The 18,497-nt window shown below is 30.8% G+C and overlaps 3 protein-coding genes across 3 annotated transcripts; 1 reads left to right on the top strand and 2 right to left on the bottom strand.

Moving 5' to 3' along the window:
* Positions 1 to 1,531: 1,531 nt before the first annotated feature.
* Positions 1,532 to 2,812, bottom strand: LOC112777778 (F-box/kelch-repeat protein At3g23880). Its single transcript, XM_025822167.1, has one exon. The coding sequence runs from the start codon at positions 2,810 to 2,812 to the stop codon at positions 1,532 to 1,534; it is 1,281 nt and encodes a 426-aa protein (XP_025677952.1).
* Positions 2,813 to 7,789: 4,977 nt separating this feature from the next.
* LOC140182098 (uncharacterized) lies at positions 7,790 to 8,562 on the top strand. The gene is made up of 2 exons (XM_072228205.1): positions 7,790 to 8,171; positions 8,378 to 8,562. Exons 1-2 carry the CDS (start codon positions 7,790 to 7,792, stop codon positions 8,560 to 8,562), a joined length of 567 nt encoding a protein of 188 aa, XP_072084306.1.
* Positions 8,563 to 15,716: 7,154 nt separating this feature from the next.
* LOC112777777 (F-box/kelch-repeat protein At3g06240-like) lies at positions 15,717 to 16,367 on the bottom strand. The gene has a single exon (XM_025822166.1). It carries the CDS (start codon positions 16,365 to 16,367, stop codon positions 15,717 to 15,719), a length of 651 nt encoding a protein of 216 aa, XP_025677951.1.
* Positions 16,368 to 18,497: the final 2,130 nt, after the last annotated feature.

The following is an 18,497-nucleotide window of genomic DNA, read 5'->3' as shown; positions in this document are numbered from 1 at the left end:
AGAGCATGATGATAAATAATATATTTACAGAAAAGAAACTGTATAACATTATGACTCATTTTTCAAATCAATTACGTGTCAAGTTTTTGGATAACTAATTGAGTTGTACAAACTATTAAAGAACTATAGTCAAAGATCAAAATTATCATTATTTGTACAAATAGAAAACTATTAATTTTAAGTTGGTGTTAGGTAAATAAATCTTTTTTTAAACAGGTCTTTTTTCAAGTAAATTTCCAATCAAGTATGCACAGGCTACATCAATAAATCAATTGATTCACAAATGAATAATAATCGGCTAGACTTGGAACTACAGAAATTCAAAAAGAAACTAGCTTGTTATGGCAAAAACTAGGAAGAGAGATGTGTAAGTGAACATGTTAAAAAGTAAAAACTAAAAATTAGTGATACTCCTAATCTACAAGAGTTTTGAAATAAAATGACAATATAACACAATAATGAGAAACAGTTCTACATCATCGATTAACACCATTTCCCTATTCTCTTGAACATCTTTACATAAAAATGATAATTAATATATAAACGTTTGGTGTGTCAACTAATAATTTAATCAAACATGTTAACTCATCTCATCATTTTTAATTATTAGATAAAAATGCTGCGTTTATTTTTGAAAACAGGATACTAAAACAGAGACAATACAACAGAAATATTAAAAATTATCCTTTGTGTATTGTATTTGAATACGATGTATAAAATACTAATGTAATGTTCAGTATTATGTTTGGATATATATGAACAAGACTAAAATTAAATATTATATAAAATGACTAAAATAACCATGTGATTCAAATTTTCTGCATCAAGTACAAACTAATTCAATAGAGAATACGCAAGAATACGTAGTATAGAGGGATTACAAGAAAAATTGGTCGATGAACTAACAAGGTCAAAATACTATTGAAGTAAGAACGATAAAAAAAGAAATTATCCAGCCTAATAAAAAATTCTACAAGAAAAAGAGAGTACCTGAAAAAAAAAAAAAGAACAGAAGGAAGAGAGTACCTAATAACGACTAATCTCAAATTACGGAAATAAGAAGGGATAACAGTGAAATAATAAAAAATATCTATAGACAAAAGGAAAAGAATTAATAAAAGAGTCTGTGTCCATTTTTCAAGTATCGTGTCTATCGTTGTCCTTTATAAAAGAATGGATACAAAAATATAAAAAATGGTCCCGGAGACAATGTGTTCAGTGTCTATATCTCTACCTCCAAACACTTTTTAAATATTAGTTATTCATATTTCTTTGTCCTGTCTCCGAAAATAAACGCTACCTTAAATAACAATTTAATCAAATATATCAAATTATTTAACCGTTTTCAACGATCCAACTTTGCATCTAAATTTTTACTCAATTATAATCTTCACATAAAAAAATCTTCATATGAGTAGTAACAGTCAACCACAACATAGTCTATATTATTCTAAGAATCAAGATAAAAAGCAACACCTATTGAAGACTGTAAAGTGGAAGCAATGGTTGATCAATTGTCATCATCATCAACCTAGAGCCACATATGGTCAGTTTTAAGACCATAGTGTGATGGTGAAACCAAACTTTCACGATGAAGACGGAAGCATCTGAGAGGATCATCATAGTCTGGCATGTCATCATATGAGTAGTAGTTGATCACAGGATATCCTAACTTATCACCCTTATTTGTAGGATTATACACAACTAATTGTGAACATTTACCATAAGCAGGACGTCTTACCAAAACAAGAAGCAGATCATTTTCCATTATGTGCAATGGTCTTATGGCAATAGCATGAGGAATAAGCTCCTCATGTGGGATCACCAACATTCTAGTCCAAGAATCTTCATTTCCATATTCCTTCATCATCCACAAATCCCACCCCGAACACTGGTATCCATGACAAACACACAGAGAATTCCTTAGCGTTACTAACACAGGCTCGCGATGGATCATGCCGCCTTCAACGTTAGGCAATGCTATTTGACCATAGCTCTCATTTCCAAAGTTGAAAGAAAGAACTACTATCGCAGTTTGATTGACAGGATAGGTAATAGAGGATGCAATTTTAGTAGCTAGCCAATTAAGTGTTCCGGTGCCGGTCACAAATGTTCCATCCCAGTCCAGAGTATAGAGAGGAATATCCTGAACGGTTATCCAGGAATGCGCGCCAAAGGTGTATATTTTGGTGGAATTTTTAACAACCGTGAGAATCTTGAACTTGTCATTGACATGATCATAGCCAAACCCAAAAGTGGAGATAAGAGGTCTCTGTTGTTGGTCATATTCAGAATGAAGTGTCAACCATTCTGACGCCAATCCAGTGCAAGGATTCAACAACCTCACTTTGAAATCAAAGCTTGGAAGATTGGTTAAGCATAGGAACCCATTGCAGGAGCCCGTAATGTTCACGTTATAACCTTCCACGGCGAAGTAAACCACTTCGATACCGAAAGAAAGGTTCTCCAACAGAGATTGAATGGGGATAAATCCAATTTCGTTGTTGTTGAATCGGAAAATGTTGGAATAGACCAAGTGTAGTTCGGAAATGGCTGGTTCCGCCATTATTGAAAGTTGAACTTGGTTCTTGATGAAGTCGGAGCTGGAGATTAGGGTTTTCCATGACTTGCAAACACTCTTGAATTTCAGAAGGGACCTGGCTGGAAGCCTCAATAGGATTAGCTCTATGAGCTCAGGCGGCAAGATTGGTAGTGTCGGTGGGCGCAGTGGCGGCGGCAGCAGGAGTGAAAGCAGTTTGGACCACTTGGTGGCGGCTCCAAACACCACCTTCACAATAGCATGTGCCCCCATACTCGAGTATATTAGGGAAAATGACTAGCTAGTGGTTTTATTTGATTATATTCAAGTTTTTAATCAAATTTTGTAAACCATTAATGTAACTAATTTTTATCAGCAAATAATTAAACTTAATTCAAATCAATTACGTGTCAAGTTTTTGGATAACTAATTGAGCTGTGCAAACTATTAAAGAACTATAGTCAAAGTTAAAAATTATCATCTTTATAGTAATACAAATAATAGAAGTTTATATATAAATGGGGAATTTATATGTTAACATGGCACTCATACGATAAATCTCGAAGTTTATTTATTTAGGTGTGTTTTTAGATTTATATTTATACATTATAAATTATTATTTACTTAGGTTATTATTTTCAAATTTTAAATTATTTGTTTGAGTTGTTATATTATTTTTTAATTTTAAATTATTTTATTTAGATTGTTATTTTTTTAATTTTAAATTATTTTATTTAAGTTGTTATTTTTTAAATTTTAGATTGGTATACTTAGGTTGTTATTTTTTAAATTTTTTAAATTTTAAATTATTTTACTTAGGTTGTTATTTTTTAAATTTCAACACTATTTTTATAAAAATTTATTCATTCTTTTTAGCACTATTTTTAAAATTTTTTTAGATATTTTTTAAATTTTTGTAAATTTTTTTCAAAAATTACAGTTACATACTTAAATTTACGTTAATTTAGAATTTAAAAAATTGTTAATATCTTTATTTACTTTATCTGCAAATTTAATTCAAATTTAAATTAAAGTCAATCAAATTTAAAAAATTTTAGTTATGAGTCAACTATAAAAGTATAAGTTATGAGATATGTGTAGCACGACAATTTAAAAGTACATTAAACCCTTTTTTTACATACATCCAAAATCTTTGGATATTTTGCTGGAATTAAAAGTGAGAGGACTCTAAAAAAAGATGACAAATCTACCAAATACACTGCTATTGAATTAGAAATTGAAGATGAGTAATCATATATTTATTTTTATAAATTTAAAAATTTTGATATGTTCATCTTTTTAAATTGTTATGAATATTTTTATTAATATTATTAATATGTAACAAACATTTTATTCGAAGGCAACGTTTTTTTATTAATAGTATTTAAATTTTTTGAAAAATATGTTCGGATTAATTTTGAAAATTTTAATAGAAAGCATTCTTTTCGTAGTTAGTTTTTTATGAGTTTAAAATAATTAATAAATTAATTATTATTTTTTTTAAATTGTGTTTGACATTTTAATTTTATTGTTAATTTTTAAATTTTAAAATATAAAATATATATAATTTGATATTATTTTATTGGTAGTTACTTTTTTAGTTGTAATTATTTTTTGTTTATTTTTTTATAAAGAATATATTTAATATTAAATATTTTATTTGACATAAAAAATAATGGAGTGTGCACTTTTTGACAACTATGCATATGAATTAAATACTTTTTGAGATCCGACAATAAAGATAGAGCTGTTATCGTCTTACAATTTGTTAGAGTGAAGTTATATAACAGTAATATTTATCTATAATTATGTGAATTTTTATATGTGAGCTTTTACTCATTTTTTATGTGAGTTTTACTCATTTTGTATTAAATTAAATTTTTCAGAAAAAATTGTTTTACAGAATTTTATGTATGGCACAAAGATATTCTTCGATCTTGAAGAAGCAAATGTCATCCAATTTAAAAATAGGTGGGTATATATATTTTTTAATTCTTTAGTTTAATATTATATGTGTTATCTAACGTAGTTTTTTTTTTTTTTTTTTTTGCTTTATTTATCTATCTTTGTAAGATTTGAAGAACCTAGGGGTAATATCAGCGAAATTCTAAATGAGACTGCATTCTTAAAAATTTATAAAGGCAAAATCATTGAGCAGCTAAAAGAATAAGATACAGTAATTTTCTTTTCTGTAAAAAAATTGAGAAAAAAATTATTTAAATTTGTTGTACATTGATTATTTTTGTTTATTCATCTTTTATATATATATATATATATATATATATATATATATATATATATATATATATATATCTTTTAGATTTAAAAACTCACCAAATTCAGGAAATTTAAATCTTTAAGGTTTTTTTTTTTTCCAAAATGTTGTTTGTGTTGTCTTGGTTACTATAAGTCATATTATAGATACTCCAGACTGGTGGTACGGCCAATGTGAATGCAACAGGTCCACATATGCTTTTACAAAAACTTTCAAATGTTCAAGTTGTGGCCGTCTCCTTTTATCCATAACTCCAAAGTTATTTATTTATTTTTTAATTTAAAGTCTAATCACAATGGATTAGATATTGAATAAGTCTATGTTTAACCTTTTTTTATACTTTTTTTTCATTAAGCAGGTACCGAATAAAGCTTGTGTCATTGATGACTTTGACTATGTATGTTTCGTAGTCTTTGATAAGGAGGCAAAACAAATTTTGGAAAAGAGTTGTGTAGAAATACTTGATACACTCATATTGGTAAGTTCTAACTAATATTTATTTCTAAAAACATTAGTGAAGATATTTTTAATGGTATTTTTTATATTTTTATATTATTTATTATTAATATATTATGTAATACCCTGTAGAAAAGAGATCTATCGGATACACCTATACTTTTACTCAATCTAATTGATAAGACCTTTTTCTTCATAGTTGAAGTTCAAATATCTGATAATCCACATTTTTCACCTTCTTATAAAGTTAAGAAGATGACTGATAATGTGAACCTCATAAATAAATTCAAAGAGGCTCACCCTATTCAAATTGTGAGTACAACTATAAGTGTATTTTCTATTAAAAATTAGTTTATTTTTCTCTTCCTTGGTCATTAGTAGTATCTAATTTATAAATAATAATTAATAACTAATTATAATTTTAAGATGCTGACTACACTCGTGGTTTGCTTCCAACTTCAAAGGTATCCTCAATCATTGAAGGAGAAAAAGTAGAAGGTGATAAGGTATTTGTTTAAAAAATAAATTTTTTGTTTGTTTGTTTTTCTCAAAGTTAGATCTTTATTTTATTCAAAAAATATTATTGATAAAATCAAAGATGAGAAGGAAGCCTTTAATTTAACGTAGTATTTTGTACAGAATTTGTTACTTGAATTCTCCAATGAAGTTGCGGATAATGATGAATTCGAAGTGTTGGAAAATGCTATTACACCAACCAAGCGACTATTTTCGGAGTCAGAAGATTCGAAGGTGTAAGGAGATACCTCAACTTGCAAGAAGATCAAGATTGAGAATGAAACTTGAGAATTTGGATGCACATATTTTGGAATTCCTTTTAGAGTCTATCTAATAGAATAATGTCAAGCATATGTTTGTTTTGGTGGAAACATTGTCTTTTCTTGAGTTGTTTTTTTTTTTTGTTCTTTTCGATTTTTATTTTTGAAATTTAGAATTTTTTAAATATAAATTGAAGTTATTTAGTTATTACTTGTGGTTTTATTTTAAATTCGATTCACACTGTTGATATTTTGTTAATTTCTAATTTAGTATTTAATCTCATAAAGTTATAAATTTCTCATATGAATTATTGTTGATACAATTAAGTTAGTTATTGATTTTTAATGTGTACTTATTTAAAAAAATCTAATTATAATTTTTAATTAAAGTATTATGTTTAAAATTTTAAATTTAAATTCAAATAATTTTTTTGAATTTTTAAGTAAGCAATTGGGTTTGAGAATATTTTTTAAAACTTTAGTAAATAGAATTACGAGTCTTATTAAAATGCGAGGTTGTTTATACTATTTAAAAGAAAATTTTAATTTGACATTCTTCTATACTTAATTCTGTTTCTAATGTTGTTTCGACAAAATTGAATTAATTTAGAAAATTTTATTTAAAATTTTAAAATTTGTACTAGCTAATTAAAAAATTATATTTAAAACTTTGAAATTTAAAATTCTAATGTTAATTCCTAATTAAGTGACTTCTTAATTATTTCGATTTTTAAATTTAAATTTTTTTACTTGTCACATTTATAAATTTTCTCTTTACTCAATTCACATCGTTATATTTTAAATTATTTCTACACAATAAAAGTACTTTCATTTTTTTCTCTCTTTTTAAATATTTTTTCTAAATTTACGTAATTTATAAGGTTATTAATTTTTAGATTGTATTTAATTTTATTTATTTTTATCAACAAATAATAGGATTGATACTATTTATGACAAAACTAATAAAAATAATTTTTAAATTAACAAATTCCTATATTCCTAATGAACAACGAACGTTTAATTAAAAAAAATTATTTAAAAATTTAAAATTTATACTAACTAATTAGGAAACTCTATTTAAAAATTTGAAATTTAAAATTTTAATATTAATTCCTAATTAAGCGACTTCTTAACCGTTTTGATTTTTAAATTTAAAATTTTTTATTTGTCACATTTATAAATTTTCTCTTTACTCCATTTGCTAGATGCAAGTATTGCTCATCATCCAACCTTATTTTTAGAAAAATATTCCTTTATATTTTTATAAAATAAATGCCAAAATATTTTCTTACTTAACATATTGTTGAATTTTTATTATCACCCTTAATTTATCAAAGCACATATATAAAATAGATAGTTTATTTATAACATATATTTTTTTTATCTTTTTGATATAAGGGATGTATACAGTGAAATTCCAAAAAATAAGTCTACCAAATGCTCATATTCTTTTATAGTTAAGTGGAGACCATAAGATAACAACGACAACTCAAATTGATCGGTTAATATCTTCAGAGTGGCCAGATCCTGTTCGGCACCCAAAATTATTTAAAGCTGTATCTACATATTATGATTCATGGACCATATGGTAGAGCTTTCTCAAAATCTCTCTGCATGAAAGATGGGTACTGCACTAAATATTATCCCAAAATATTCAGTAAAACCACAGTTATCGATGATAGTGGATACCCATCATATAGAAGACGAGACACATGAGTAATTACTGAGAAGAAGGAAGTCCATATGGATAATAGGAATGTGGTTCCATACAATGTATATTTGCTGATGTCTTATAAAGTGCATGTTAATGTAGAGTACTGCAAGAAGTCAAATGCTATCAAATATTTGTTCAAGTACGTGAATAAAGGTCCAGACAGGGTAGCAGTTGGAGTTACAAAGGAAGCTTCCAGAAGAGAGGATGTTCAGGTTATTGACGAGATCAAACAATTTTATGATTGCAGATATTTGCCTGCATGCGAGGCTGTGTGGAGAACTTTAGCTTATGATATTCTTCAGAGGTGGCCTTCAGTGATGAGATTAACTTTTCATTTGCCTAGAGAGCAAAATATCATCTTTAAAGACGATGACAATCTTGAGGAAATCGTGGAAGAAAAGAAAGGAAAATGTACGATGTTCTTAGCATAGATGGAGGCCAATAAAAATTTGAATTTGAATCATGTCAAATTTTGACATATGCTGAGTTTTCAAATCAATTTGTTTATGATAGAGAAGTAAGAGAATGACATCCACGCAAAAGAGGGTATTCTATCGGGAGGTTAAACTATGTTCCACCAAGTACGAGTGATATTTATTATATGAGAATTTTGTTAGCTGTTCAGAGAGATTGCACAATATATGAGTCTATCAGGACAGTTAAAGGAATTACATATTCTAGTTTCCAAGATGCTTGCTATTCCATGAGACTACTGTGCGATGATAGGGAATTCATTACAACTATTAATGAGGTAGTTGAACTTGTATCTGGTCATCAATTAAGAGCTGCTACTGATATCTAGCTAATAGCATTAGCAACCCAAAACGTGTTTCGAATGTAACTTGGACATTATTAGCTGATGAAATACTATATGAGAGGAGAAAAGTTTTGAAAAATCAAGGTATTTTACTATGTCTTTTTTTTATTTCAAGATTGTATTCTCTTATTATTTTTATTTTTATTAATAATATTAATATTTTTATTTTGAAATTACTTATTAAATATTTCATAAAACCACCATGTACTTTTGCTAGGCTAAACATGACTGATGACGAATTGAAAAATCTTTGTTTTATTGAGATTGAAAAGATACTCAACAGCAATGTGAGATCTTTAAGAGACTATCAATCAATGCCATATCTTGAGATGTCTGATGTTCGCCTTTTTTAGAATAAGCTAATAGAGGAGGAGTTAGCATATGACACAAATGAGTTGACTCATACAAACTTATATACGAAACAAAAGATGACTCATGAGAAAAGATTAGTATTCGATGAGATACTCAATGCTGTTATTACAAACTCTGGTAGTTTTTACTTCATTTATGGGCATGGTGGGTGTGGTAAGACATTTATTTGGAATAGTCTTTCTTTTGCTATTCAGTTTAGAGGAAAGATTGTTTTAAATGTCGCATCCAGTGAAATTTCATCTTTACTCCTACCTGGAAGCAGAATGGCTCATTCTAGATTTTCAATACCTATTACAATTACTGATGGATCTACTTGCAACATCAAGCATGACAGTTTAATTTGAAGGATGAGCTGCTCATCTAAAGTAGCTTAATAATTTGGGATGAAGCTCCAATGCTCAATAAAATGTGCTTTGAAGCACTTGATCGGACGCTCAGGGATCTTATGTCAGTTACCAATCAACATAAGATACATCAACCATTTGGTGGTATAGTTGTTGTTCTAGGAGGTGATTTCAGACAGATACTTCCGGTGATTCCGAAAAGGAGTAGACACGATATATTGACATCAGCTATTAACTTATCCCATCTGTGGTCGTTTTGTAAGGTTCTGAAACTGCATACGAACATGAGACTTCTAATGTCTTTTTCAAATCAAGATGAAGGTGAAATGAATAGATTTGCTAATTGGATACTTGATGTTGGAAATGGAAATATTGGTTATGTTGTTGGTGATGAATCAAAAATTAAAATTTCATATGATCTATTGATTATAACTACTGATGACCCTCTCTCTTATTTGGTAGACTTTGCATATCTAAATTTATTACAAAACATGTCAGATTATAGGTATTTTCAGAGTAGGACAATTCTTGCACCCACGCTTGAGAGTGTCGAGAAGGTAAACGATTTTGTGTTGACAATCTTTTCAGGGATGGAAAAGGAGTATGAGTTATGACACAACATGTCAAGCTGATGAGAATGAAGATGTACAATAAGAGTGGTTCACACCAGAGTTCCTAAATGACATCAAATATTCGGGACTACCCAATCACAAGTTGACTTTGAAGCCAGGAGTCGTTGTAATGCTACTGCAAAACATAGACCAGACTTCAAGTTTATGTAACGAGATAAGATTAATAGTTAACGAACTTGGTAGCAACGTAATTGGAGCGACGGTAGTGACCGGTAGAAATATTGGAGATAAAATGTACATTCCAAAAATAAACTTGATTCCTTCAGATTTAGGGTTGCCATTTAAGTTCCAACAGAGACAATTTTTATTAACAGTATGCTTTGCAATTACCATTAATAAGAGTCAGGATAAATCATTATCACATGTAGGACTTTACTTGCCAAAATCAGTGTTCACCCATGAACAATTTTATGTTGCTTTGTTAAGAGTTAAGAGTCGCAGTGGCCTCAGTGTTTTAATTCTAGACGAAGACGGCAATCCAAAGTCATCAACAATAAATGTCGTATTCAAAAAAGTTTTTAATAATATTTAGGTAAGAATAATATTATTTTCATTTTAATAGCATGTTATGATTTACACATTTGTATAAATATTTATTGTAGATATAACTAATTTATCTATAACTATGTTTTCATATTTGAGATGCAATGTGTAACAAGAGCACAACATCATATGTCAATTACTTTTTTAATGAATTTAGTCAGATACTAGGTTGTCGATAAATTTTTATTAACCTTTTGATATAAAATTTAGTGTAAAATTGACATGCTATTATTACAGTTATATATGTTGTTATTTTTTCATGTCTAGCTCCCTCCTTATGGTTCAAGAATATTATAGACTTCAAACTCTTCTATTTGCTTTTTAATTTGAATAAAGATAAAACAACATATTCAGTACATTTATTATATAATGACAATGATCGTATTATACTAAACTCAAAATATTTATGATTATAAAATATTATTTTTAATTTAACATGCTAAATTTAAATATAAATTCGTGCATTTAACACTAGTTACTTGTACAAATAGAAAACTATTAATTTTAATTTGGTGTTAGGTAAATAAATCTTTTTTTAAACAGGTCTTTTTCAAGTAAATTCCCAACCAAGTATGCACAGGCTACATCAATAAATCAATTGATTCACAAATGAATAATAATTGGCTAGACTTGGAACTACAGAAATTCAAAAAGAAACTAGCTTGTTAGTAGGGTATTTATGGGTAGGATGAAATCACATTTAGATTCAGTCCGAAATATATATCGGGTCTATTTATTAGATCTGAACTCGGTTCTAAATCCGATAAAATCTATATACTTTTGGGCCACGATTATACCGGGTGAAAACTGAACCGTTAACATTACATTACCTTGATATCTTCTTGTAAGCTAGCATATGAAAATATCCAAATTTCCAAGACTCCAATCATTATTTGACATGGTAAAATTCACTTAGAAAAATATAACAAGAACTAACCTTTCTCTAAAATCAAAGCATAACCATAATCAATATTAATATTGTCTAGTCACACCAAATATTTAAATCAATACAAATAACACAATATTATACCATTAGTCTAAAGTCTTATGTGTAACACCCTAACTTTTAGCACGTCATGATCGTACAAAAGATAAGGCGTTACTAATCTACTTTTCTTTTATCAACTATTTAATATTGAGCCACTACACGTTAACTTGTCGATAGCTTTTCAGAAAAATAATTTTTTTTATTTTGGTATATACCTCAAACTCAACTATATCAGATAAACATATACTCACATAATTACTATTAATATATAATAATTATTCATGCAAGACTCAAATTTAAACCTACCCCTCTGAAAAAATACAACACTTTAAAATATTAAAGGCGAGGGGAAAATAAAATCTAAGATTAAACCAAAAACTGAAAATACAATTACATATATATGTAAAACTCTATGGATTAGTCGCGGCTCCTCGCCGAGGATTCGTGAACCTGTTGCTGAAACAGAAGATCTGTAGGGGGTGAGAACGTCGTCCTCACATGTTCTCAGTAGAAAAAGTGAATGCCGTAAAAAAATATAAAATAAACTACAAATAGTTAACTCATATCCCAAAAATAGTTTTCTTTATTAAATCCTTAAAATTTTTCCTAAGTCTTATCTAAAGCCGTTTAAAGTCCTTTCTTTAAATCACATCACTAAGAAAGTCATCAGGGCAAACAACACAAGCAAACAACACAATCACAGAAAAATAAAATAAATAACCACAATCAAATGCAAGTGCGCAAACAATTTATGATGCATGCCTGTTCCTAGCGTAGACCATGAGCTCATGCGTCAGTTGTTTCCCTGCAACCCGATGTTACCCAGAGCGAACCCCGAATATGGTTCTTTTACGGTGTCAGTTAGACACCTTGGCATCATGGTTACCTGTGTCAGTTAGGCCTCATCATAATAACATTTTAATGTGTATCAGTTAGGCGAACATTCCCGTATTAGCAATCTCAGTCTATCAATTAGGTGGGCACTTTCACATTAGCAGTTTGGCACAAGACCCGTTTAACATACAATTTTCATTTATTTATTTCATTCATTACTTTCATTTTCTTTTCCTCTAAGTATCCTTTCCATTCTTTAATTCCCACTTTCTTTCCTTTCCATTATGCCTCCGCTTCACCTTACAACTAAGCATACCTCCGCATCACCAAGAAGCTAAAAGTATATTCGCATTACCGTGAAACTAGGCGTACTTCCACATCACCATTTAACTTTAAATGTGTCCTAAGAATAACTTACACACCTTTGTTTAACTAAGTTCATACATTATGCCAAACCATTTGGCCAAATTTCCTGAAATTTTTATGGAGAAATCTTGACTTATTGAGGTTTAGTAGAAAAATAATTTGGATTGAAAATCATGTTTAGATTGCTCCCAATTTTTATTTTGAGTTGCTGCCAATTATGCAGAATATTCTGCATTAAGTAATTTAACAAACTTTCATACCAAACTATATATTCAAGCCTAAAATTTTTCTAAAACCACAATTCCGACTTTCTTTTGACTAATCAAAATTTCTACTATCCTCAACACAGTCCCAACTTATTCTTAACACAGTCCCAACTGTCCAAAATTATTATATCCTCTTTTTATGTCACCATTCTCAATTAAACTATCATAGATGAACTTACCAACTTCTACCCTTTGCTCAATGGTGTCTAGCCACATAATTAGTCACACAGTTCATTTAATCCATCATCAATCAGCTATATTTAGTTACAATAAAACCCATCTCAAATACAGAGACTCATGCTACCAACTAATTCAATCACAAAATATGGCCAAACAAATTCCGCACATAGCAACACAAAACTTCAAGTAACATTATCAGACCCACAATTCACTAAATAATCATTCACAGCGAAAAAAATACAAACTCAATAACATTATAATTATTAATATATTTGTAATTATCTACTATACTTTTGGGCATTCTTAAATTGAAAACGATTAATTTTAAAATAAAATCCCTTACCTCAATTAGTCGAACTCCAAAATTAACCCAACAAACCCTCTTTTGTTTTGAATTCGCAGCAGCGGCGACACCCCAGTGCAATCGAAATAGCGGCAGTAGCATCAATTGAAACAGCAGCAACGCCAATCGCGCGCCTACGATGGTAACAGTAACAGCAGCTCCGATGCAGAACCAAGGTAGCAGCAGTAGCTTGTCTTCTCCAGCAGTGGTTCTCATAGCAGCGCCATAAGCTCTATTGGGTAGAGAATGATAGGGTTCAGTCATGGTAGAGTGAAGCAGTAATTAAAAATGGCGACACCCACAATAGCAGCAGCCCCAATGGCGTCTCCTTTCACTCTTGACAACGACGATGATGGCAATAGTAGCGCAGTCTCCCTCTTTTCCCACCATGTGCAGCAGCGACACCAACCCCCTCTTTCCCTTCTCCTCTTTTTTCCTTCTTCTCGGCCCTCCTTCGTTTTTCTATCTTTTAGGAGTTGTTGTTATGAATCAGCAAATAAGAAGGAGTCATTCACAAGAATGAGTAGTGAGGAGTGAAGGAACGTGGCTGAATGAGTAAGAAATAAGTGTCATTATGAGTGAGTCATGGTGATGGAGGAGGAGAAAAGAACGCATGTTTATATGTTAGAGAAGAGAGTGATAAGCGTGTGTTGGTGAGATGAGTGTTATGAGTGTCTGTAGCTAATTCTAGGGTTAAGAAAATACATACTAATAGTATAAAATTTTACAAAATCTTTGCATTAAAATAATAATTTAAAATTTGATTATAATACCAGAAATTATTTTGGAGATATATAAAATTTATCAACATACTAACAAATTCAAATAATTATTTTAAATTTGAAAACTACAATAATCAAATTAATCATCTTTTATGAAAATTTGAGCTCAAAATAATAATTATTCAATATAAATCATATATTTTTCATCACTTGTAAATTACCGAAATTCTAATTTCAATTATACAAATTAACTCATTCAATAAAATTATATATATAATAATTCCTAATCAATTTAAACCTTAATAGTCATAAAAAATCAATTTGATGATAGCTACTAAAATAATTTCTAAATAAATAGTTTAAACTAATAAAATAGATCATAAATAATTTATGATAAGAGTTTTAAAAATTCGGGTTGTTATATTATACATTTTAAACATAAAACATTAATTTATAGTCTTATAATGACTAATAACACAAAATATTAAGGTTTATATTATAATACTTAAATTCTACATAAGAATAGCCATCATCCATCACTAATAACACAAAATATTAATTGTGTATAATGATCGGATCACTGGGCCGAATTCGGGCGACCCGAATAATGGCTCGGACCCGACCCAAAATAATAACCGGGTCTATTTTTGAGACCCTTATCTAACCCTAAACTCAATAAAATTACACCAAATTAGTTCTTAAAATGTTTGAAGCTAGGCCAGACCCCTACTTATTAGGACGAAAACTAGGAAGAGAGATGTATAAGTGAACATAATAAAAAGTAAAAACTAAAAACTAAAAACTACTGCTACTCTTAACCCTAAAAGAGTCATGAAATAAAATGACAATGTAATGACAGTAATGAGAAACAGTGCTACATCATCGATTAACACCATCTCCATATTCTCTTGAACATCTTTACATAAAAGAAGATAATTAATATATAAACGCTTGTTGTATCAACCAACAATTTAATCAAACATGTTAAATCATCTCATAATTCTTAATTATTAGGTAAAAATTCACGTATTATTAAATAACAATTTAATCAAATATATCAAATTATCTAACCGTTTTTAACGATCAACTTTATATAAAAATAACTACATCTAAATTTGTACTCAATTATTTTCTTCACACAAAAATATCTTCTTCATATGAGTAGTCAATCACAATGTAGTCTATATTATTCTAAGAAGTTTAATTATTCCATCGATCCCGATAGTTTTATTGAATTTTCAATCAGGTTCTTATAACTAAGTTCCTACCGTGACAAAAACGTTAGAATTAACTGAATATTCCATTAAACAAAATGAATATGCCTAACACTTAACTGAATATTCTGTATAGTTTAATAGTAAGGATTTAGTTTTAAAATTTAATATGATATAAGGATTCCACTAGAAAGAAAAAAAATATAAAAACTTAATTAAAAATTCGGTAAAACTGAAAAGACTAATTAAACCTTCTAACAATGAACATAAAGAGCAACACCTATTGAAGGGTAAGCAATGGTTGATCAATTGTCATCGTCATCATCATCCCAAAGTCACACATGGTCAGTTTTAAGACCATAGTGTGATGGAGAAACCAAACTTTCACGATAAACAGAGAAGCATCCGCTATACTTTGGCATGTCATCACTTGAGTAGTAGTTGATCACAGGATATCCTAAACGATCACCCTTATTTGCAGGATTATACACAGCTAATTGTGAATATTTACGATACGCAGGAGGTCTTACCAAAACAAGAAGCAGATCATTTTCCATCATGTGCAATGGTCTTATACTATTACCAAGAGCATAATGATGAATAATCTCCTCATCATGTGAGCTCACCAACATTCTAGTCCAAGAATCTTCATTTCCATACTCCTTCATCATCCACAAATCCCACACCGAATTCTTGTATCCATGACAAACGCACAGAGAATTCCTTAGTGTTAGCAACACAGGCTCGTAATGAATCATGCCGCCTTCATCAACGTTAGGCAATGCTATTTGACCATAGCTCTCGTTTCCAAAGTTGAAAGAAAGAACTACTATCGTAGTTTGATGGACAGGATAGGTAATAAAGGATGCGATTTTAGTAGCTACCCAATTAAGTGTTCCGGTGCCAGTCACAAATGTTCCATCCCGTTCAAGCGGTGTATATTCTGGTAGAACTCTTAACAACCGCGAGAATCTTGAACTTGTCATTGACATGATCATAGCCAAACCCAAAATTGGTGATAGGAGGTCTCTGTTGGTTATAGTCTGACGCGAAAGGTGTCAACCATTCTGACGCCAATCCAGTGCAAGGATTCAACAACCTCACTTTGAAATCAGTGTTTCTTGGATGATTATTTAAACATAGAAACCCATTGCAGGAGCCCAAAATTTTCACGCAATCGTCCATGGGGAAGTAAACCACTTCGGTACCGAAAGAAAGGTTCTCCAACAGAGATTGAATGGGGATAAATCCAATTTTGGGTTCGCTGTGTCGGAGAAAGTTGGAATAGACCAAGTGTATTTCGGAAATGGCTGGTTCCGCCATTATTGAAAGTTGAACTTGGTTCTTGGTGAAGTCGGAGCTGGAGATTAGGGTTTTCCATGACTTGCAAACTCTCTTGAATTTCAGAAGGGACCTGGCTGGAAGCCTCAATAGGATTAGCTCTATGAGCTCAGCCGGCAACATTGGTAGTGTCGGTGGGCGCAGTGGCGGCGGCAGCAGGAGTGAAAGCAGTTTGGACCACTTGGTGGCGGCTCCAAACACCTTCTTCACAATTGCATGTGCCCTCATACTCGAGTATATTAGGGAAAATGACTAGCTAGTGTTTTACTTGATTATATTCATGTTTATAATCAAATCTCATTTGTAAACCATTAATGTAACTAATTTTTATCAGCAATATAATTAAACTTAATTCACAAATACGATCAAATTTCGTAAATAACCAAAATTTCAAGAGAAGATCTGATTACACAACTAGTTACCAAAGTCAGATTAAGGACTAATATGTCACTTTAAAAATGAGTTATTTAAATAAACTAATAAATTAACCATTAAATAAATCAGCTTAAGTTAATTTTTTTTGGTGACTAAACAAGGAAAGAAACAAAGCAAAAACTATTCTAAATCCGAGCGGATGATTCGTTGGAGATCAACACTAGGCTCAGACCAAATAACATGATTAGAGTTACTCTTGGCACCATATTTAGCCATCCAATCCGCAGCTCTATTTGCTTCTCGGGACACCCATTCAACGTGAACAAGCCAAGGACGAGATAAAAGCTCCTGAATCTTGTGAACCAAATCTGTTACTTCAGATGGATACCCACTTGTAAGCTCATGCATGATGGGCAGAATGTCAAGGCAATCTGTTTCACATATAATATCCCTCAAACCGCAATCCCAAGCTAAAACCAGCCCCCTCCAAGCAGCAAATAATTCACATCTGATTATAGACCAAGGGGGAATGCTTCCAGAGCAGCCCGAGATCCAATCTCCCTTAGAATCTCTAATAATACACCCAAATCCCGCTAAATTTGAATCCATATACAAGCTTGCATCACAATTAACTTTAAAACTATTGCCTACCGGTGGTTCCCAACACAGGCAATTTCGGAGAGACCTAAAGGCATTGCTTCGATTCCTGTAAGCCTGTAAGTCCTTGGCGGTAATTCTGGCCAAGGCAACAACCTTATGGTCTGTCCAAGGGTTGTCAGTGTTGAATATGTCATTGCACCTATGTCTCCATACCCACCAAAGCCCTGCACCAAAGGACGCCTCATTGTTAGCCAAGGCCTTCCGAAACCACTCTTCAAGAGCAGTACCAGTCGTCGAGTCCAGGATACTAGGATCCAACATATACCAGATTGCCTTTGATCGTTCACAGTCTCTAAGGCAATGCTCCATTGTCTCCTGCGCCTTGTTACATCTCTTACACATATCTGAAGAAGCTAAATGCCGCTTGAATCGAAAGGTCTCAGTTGGTAGAGCATCATGTAAGCTAAGCCACATAGTAAATTTGAACTTCTCTGGAATGTTTGTGTTCCACAACCAGTTCCAATTACTGTTGGCATTCCAATTTAATGTTTTCTTTAATAACCATCTGTAACCCTCCCTTGCACTATACTTTTTTGTTGCTGCAGGCCACCACTCCCACTGTGGCTCCAACTCAGTCAAACTAGGATATCTCAGACCATAAATAAACTGCTTAATCTCATGCGGAATAGGCGTGGTAAGACTATCAACCTCCCAAGACACCCCTTTCCACAAGTCAGCCACCATGAAATCTGATTCAGAAATATGTACATAAGGAACAAGGTTGCAAAGCTTACCAAAAG

This window comes from Arachis hypogaea, chromosome 19, assembly GCF_003086295.3.
Source record: "Arachis hypogaea cultivar Tifrunner chromosome 19, arahy.Tifrunner.gnm2.J5K5, whole genome shotgun sequence".
In the NCBI taxonomy this organism is placed as follows: Eukaryota; Viridiplantae; Streptophyta; class Magnoliopsida; order Fabales; family Fabaceae; genus Arachis; species Arachis hypogaea.
Note: the sequence above shows the minus strand (reverse complement) of the source record. Positions and strands in the feature narration are given on the sequence as shown.

Excerpts from the sequence above, each read along its gene's own strand:
- LOC112777778 (XM_025822167.1), bottom strand. The coding sequence starts at position 2,812 with ATGGGGGCACATGCTATTGTGAAGGTGGTGTTTGGAGCCGCCACCAAG.
- LOC140182098 (XM_072228205.1), top strand. The coding sequence starts at position 7,790 with ATGGATAATAGGAATGTGGTTCCATACAATGTATATTTGCTGATGTCT. Across the intron at positions 8,172-8,377 it reads GGAAGAAAAGAAAGGAAAAT|CTGTTCAGAGAGATTGCACA; the intron begins GTACGATGTTCT and ends GAATTTTGTTAG.
- LOC112777777 (XM_025822166.1), bottom strand. The coding sequence starts at position 16,367 with ATGACAAGTTCAAGATTCTCGCGGTTGTTAAGAGTTCTACCAGAATAT.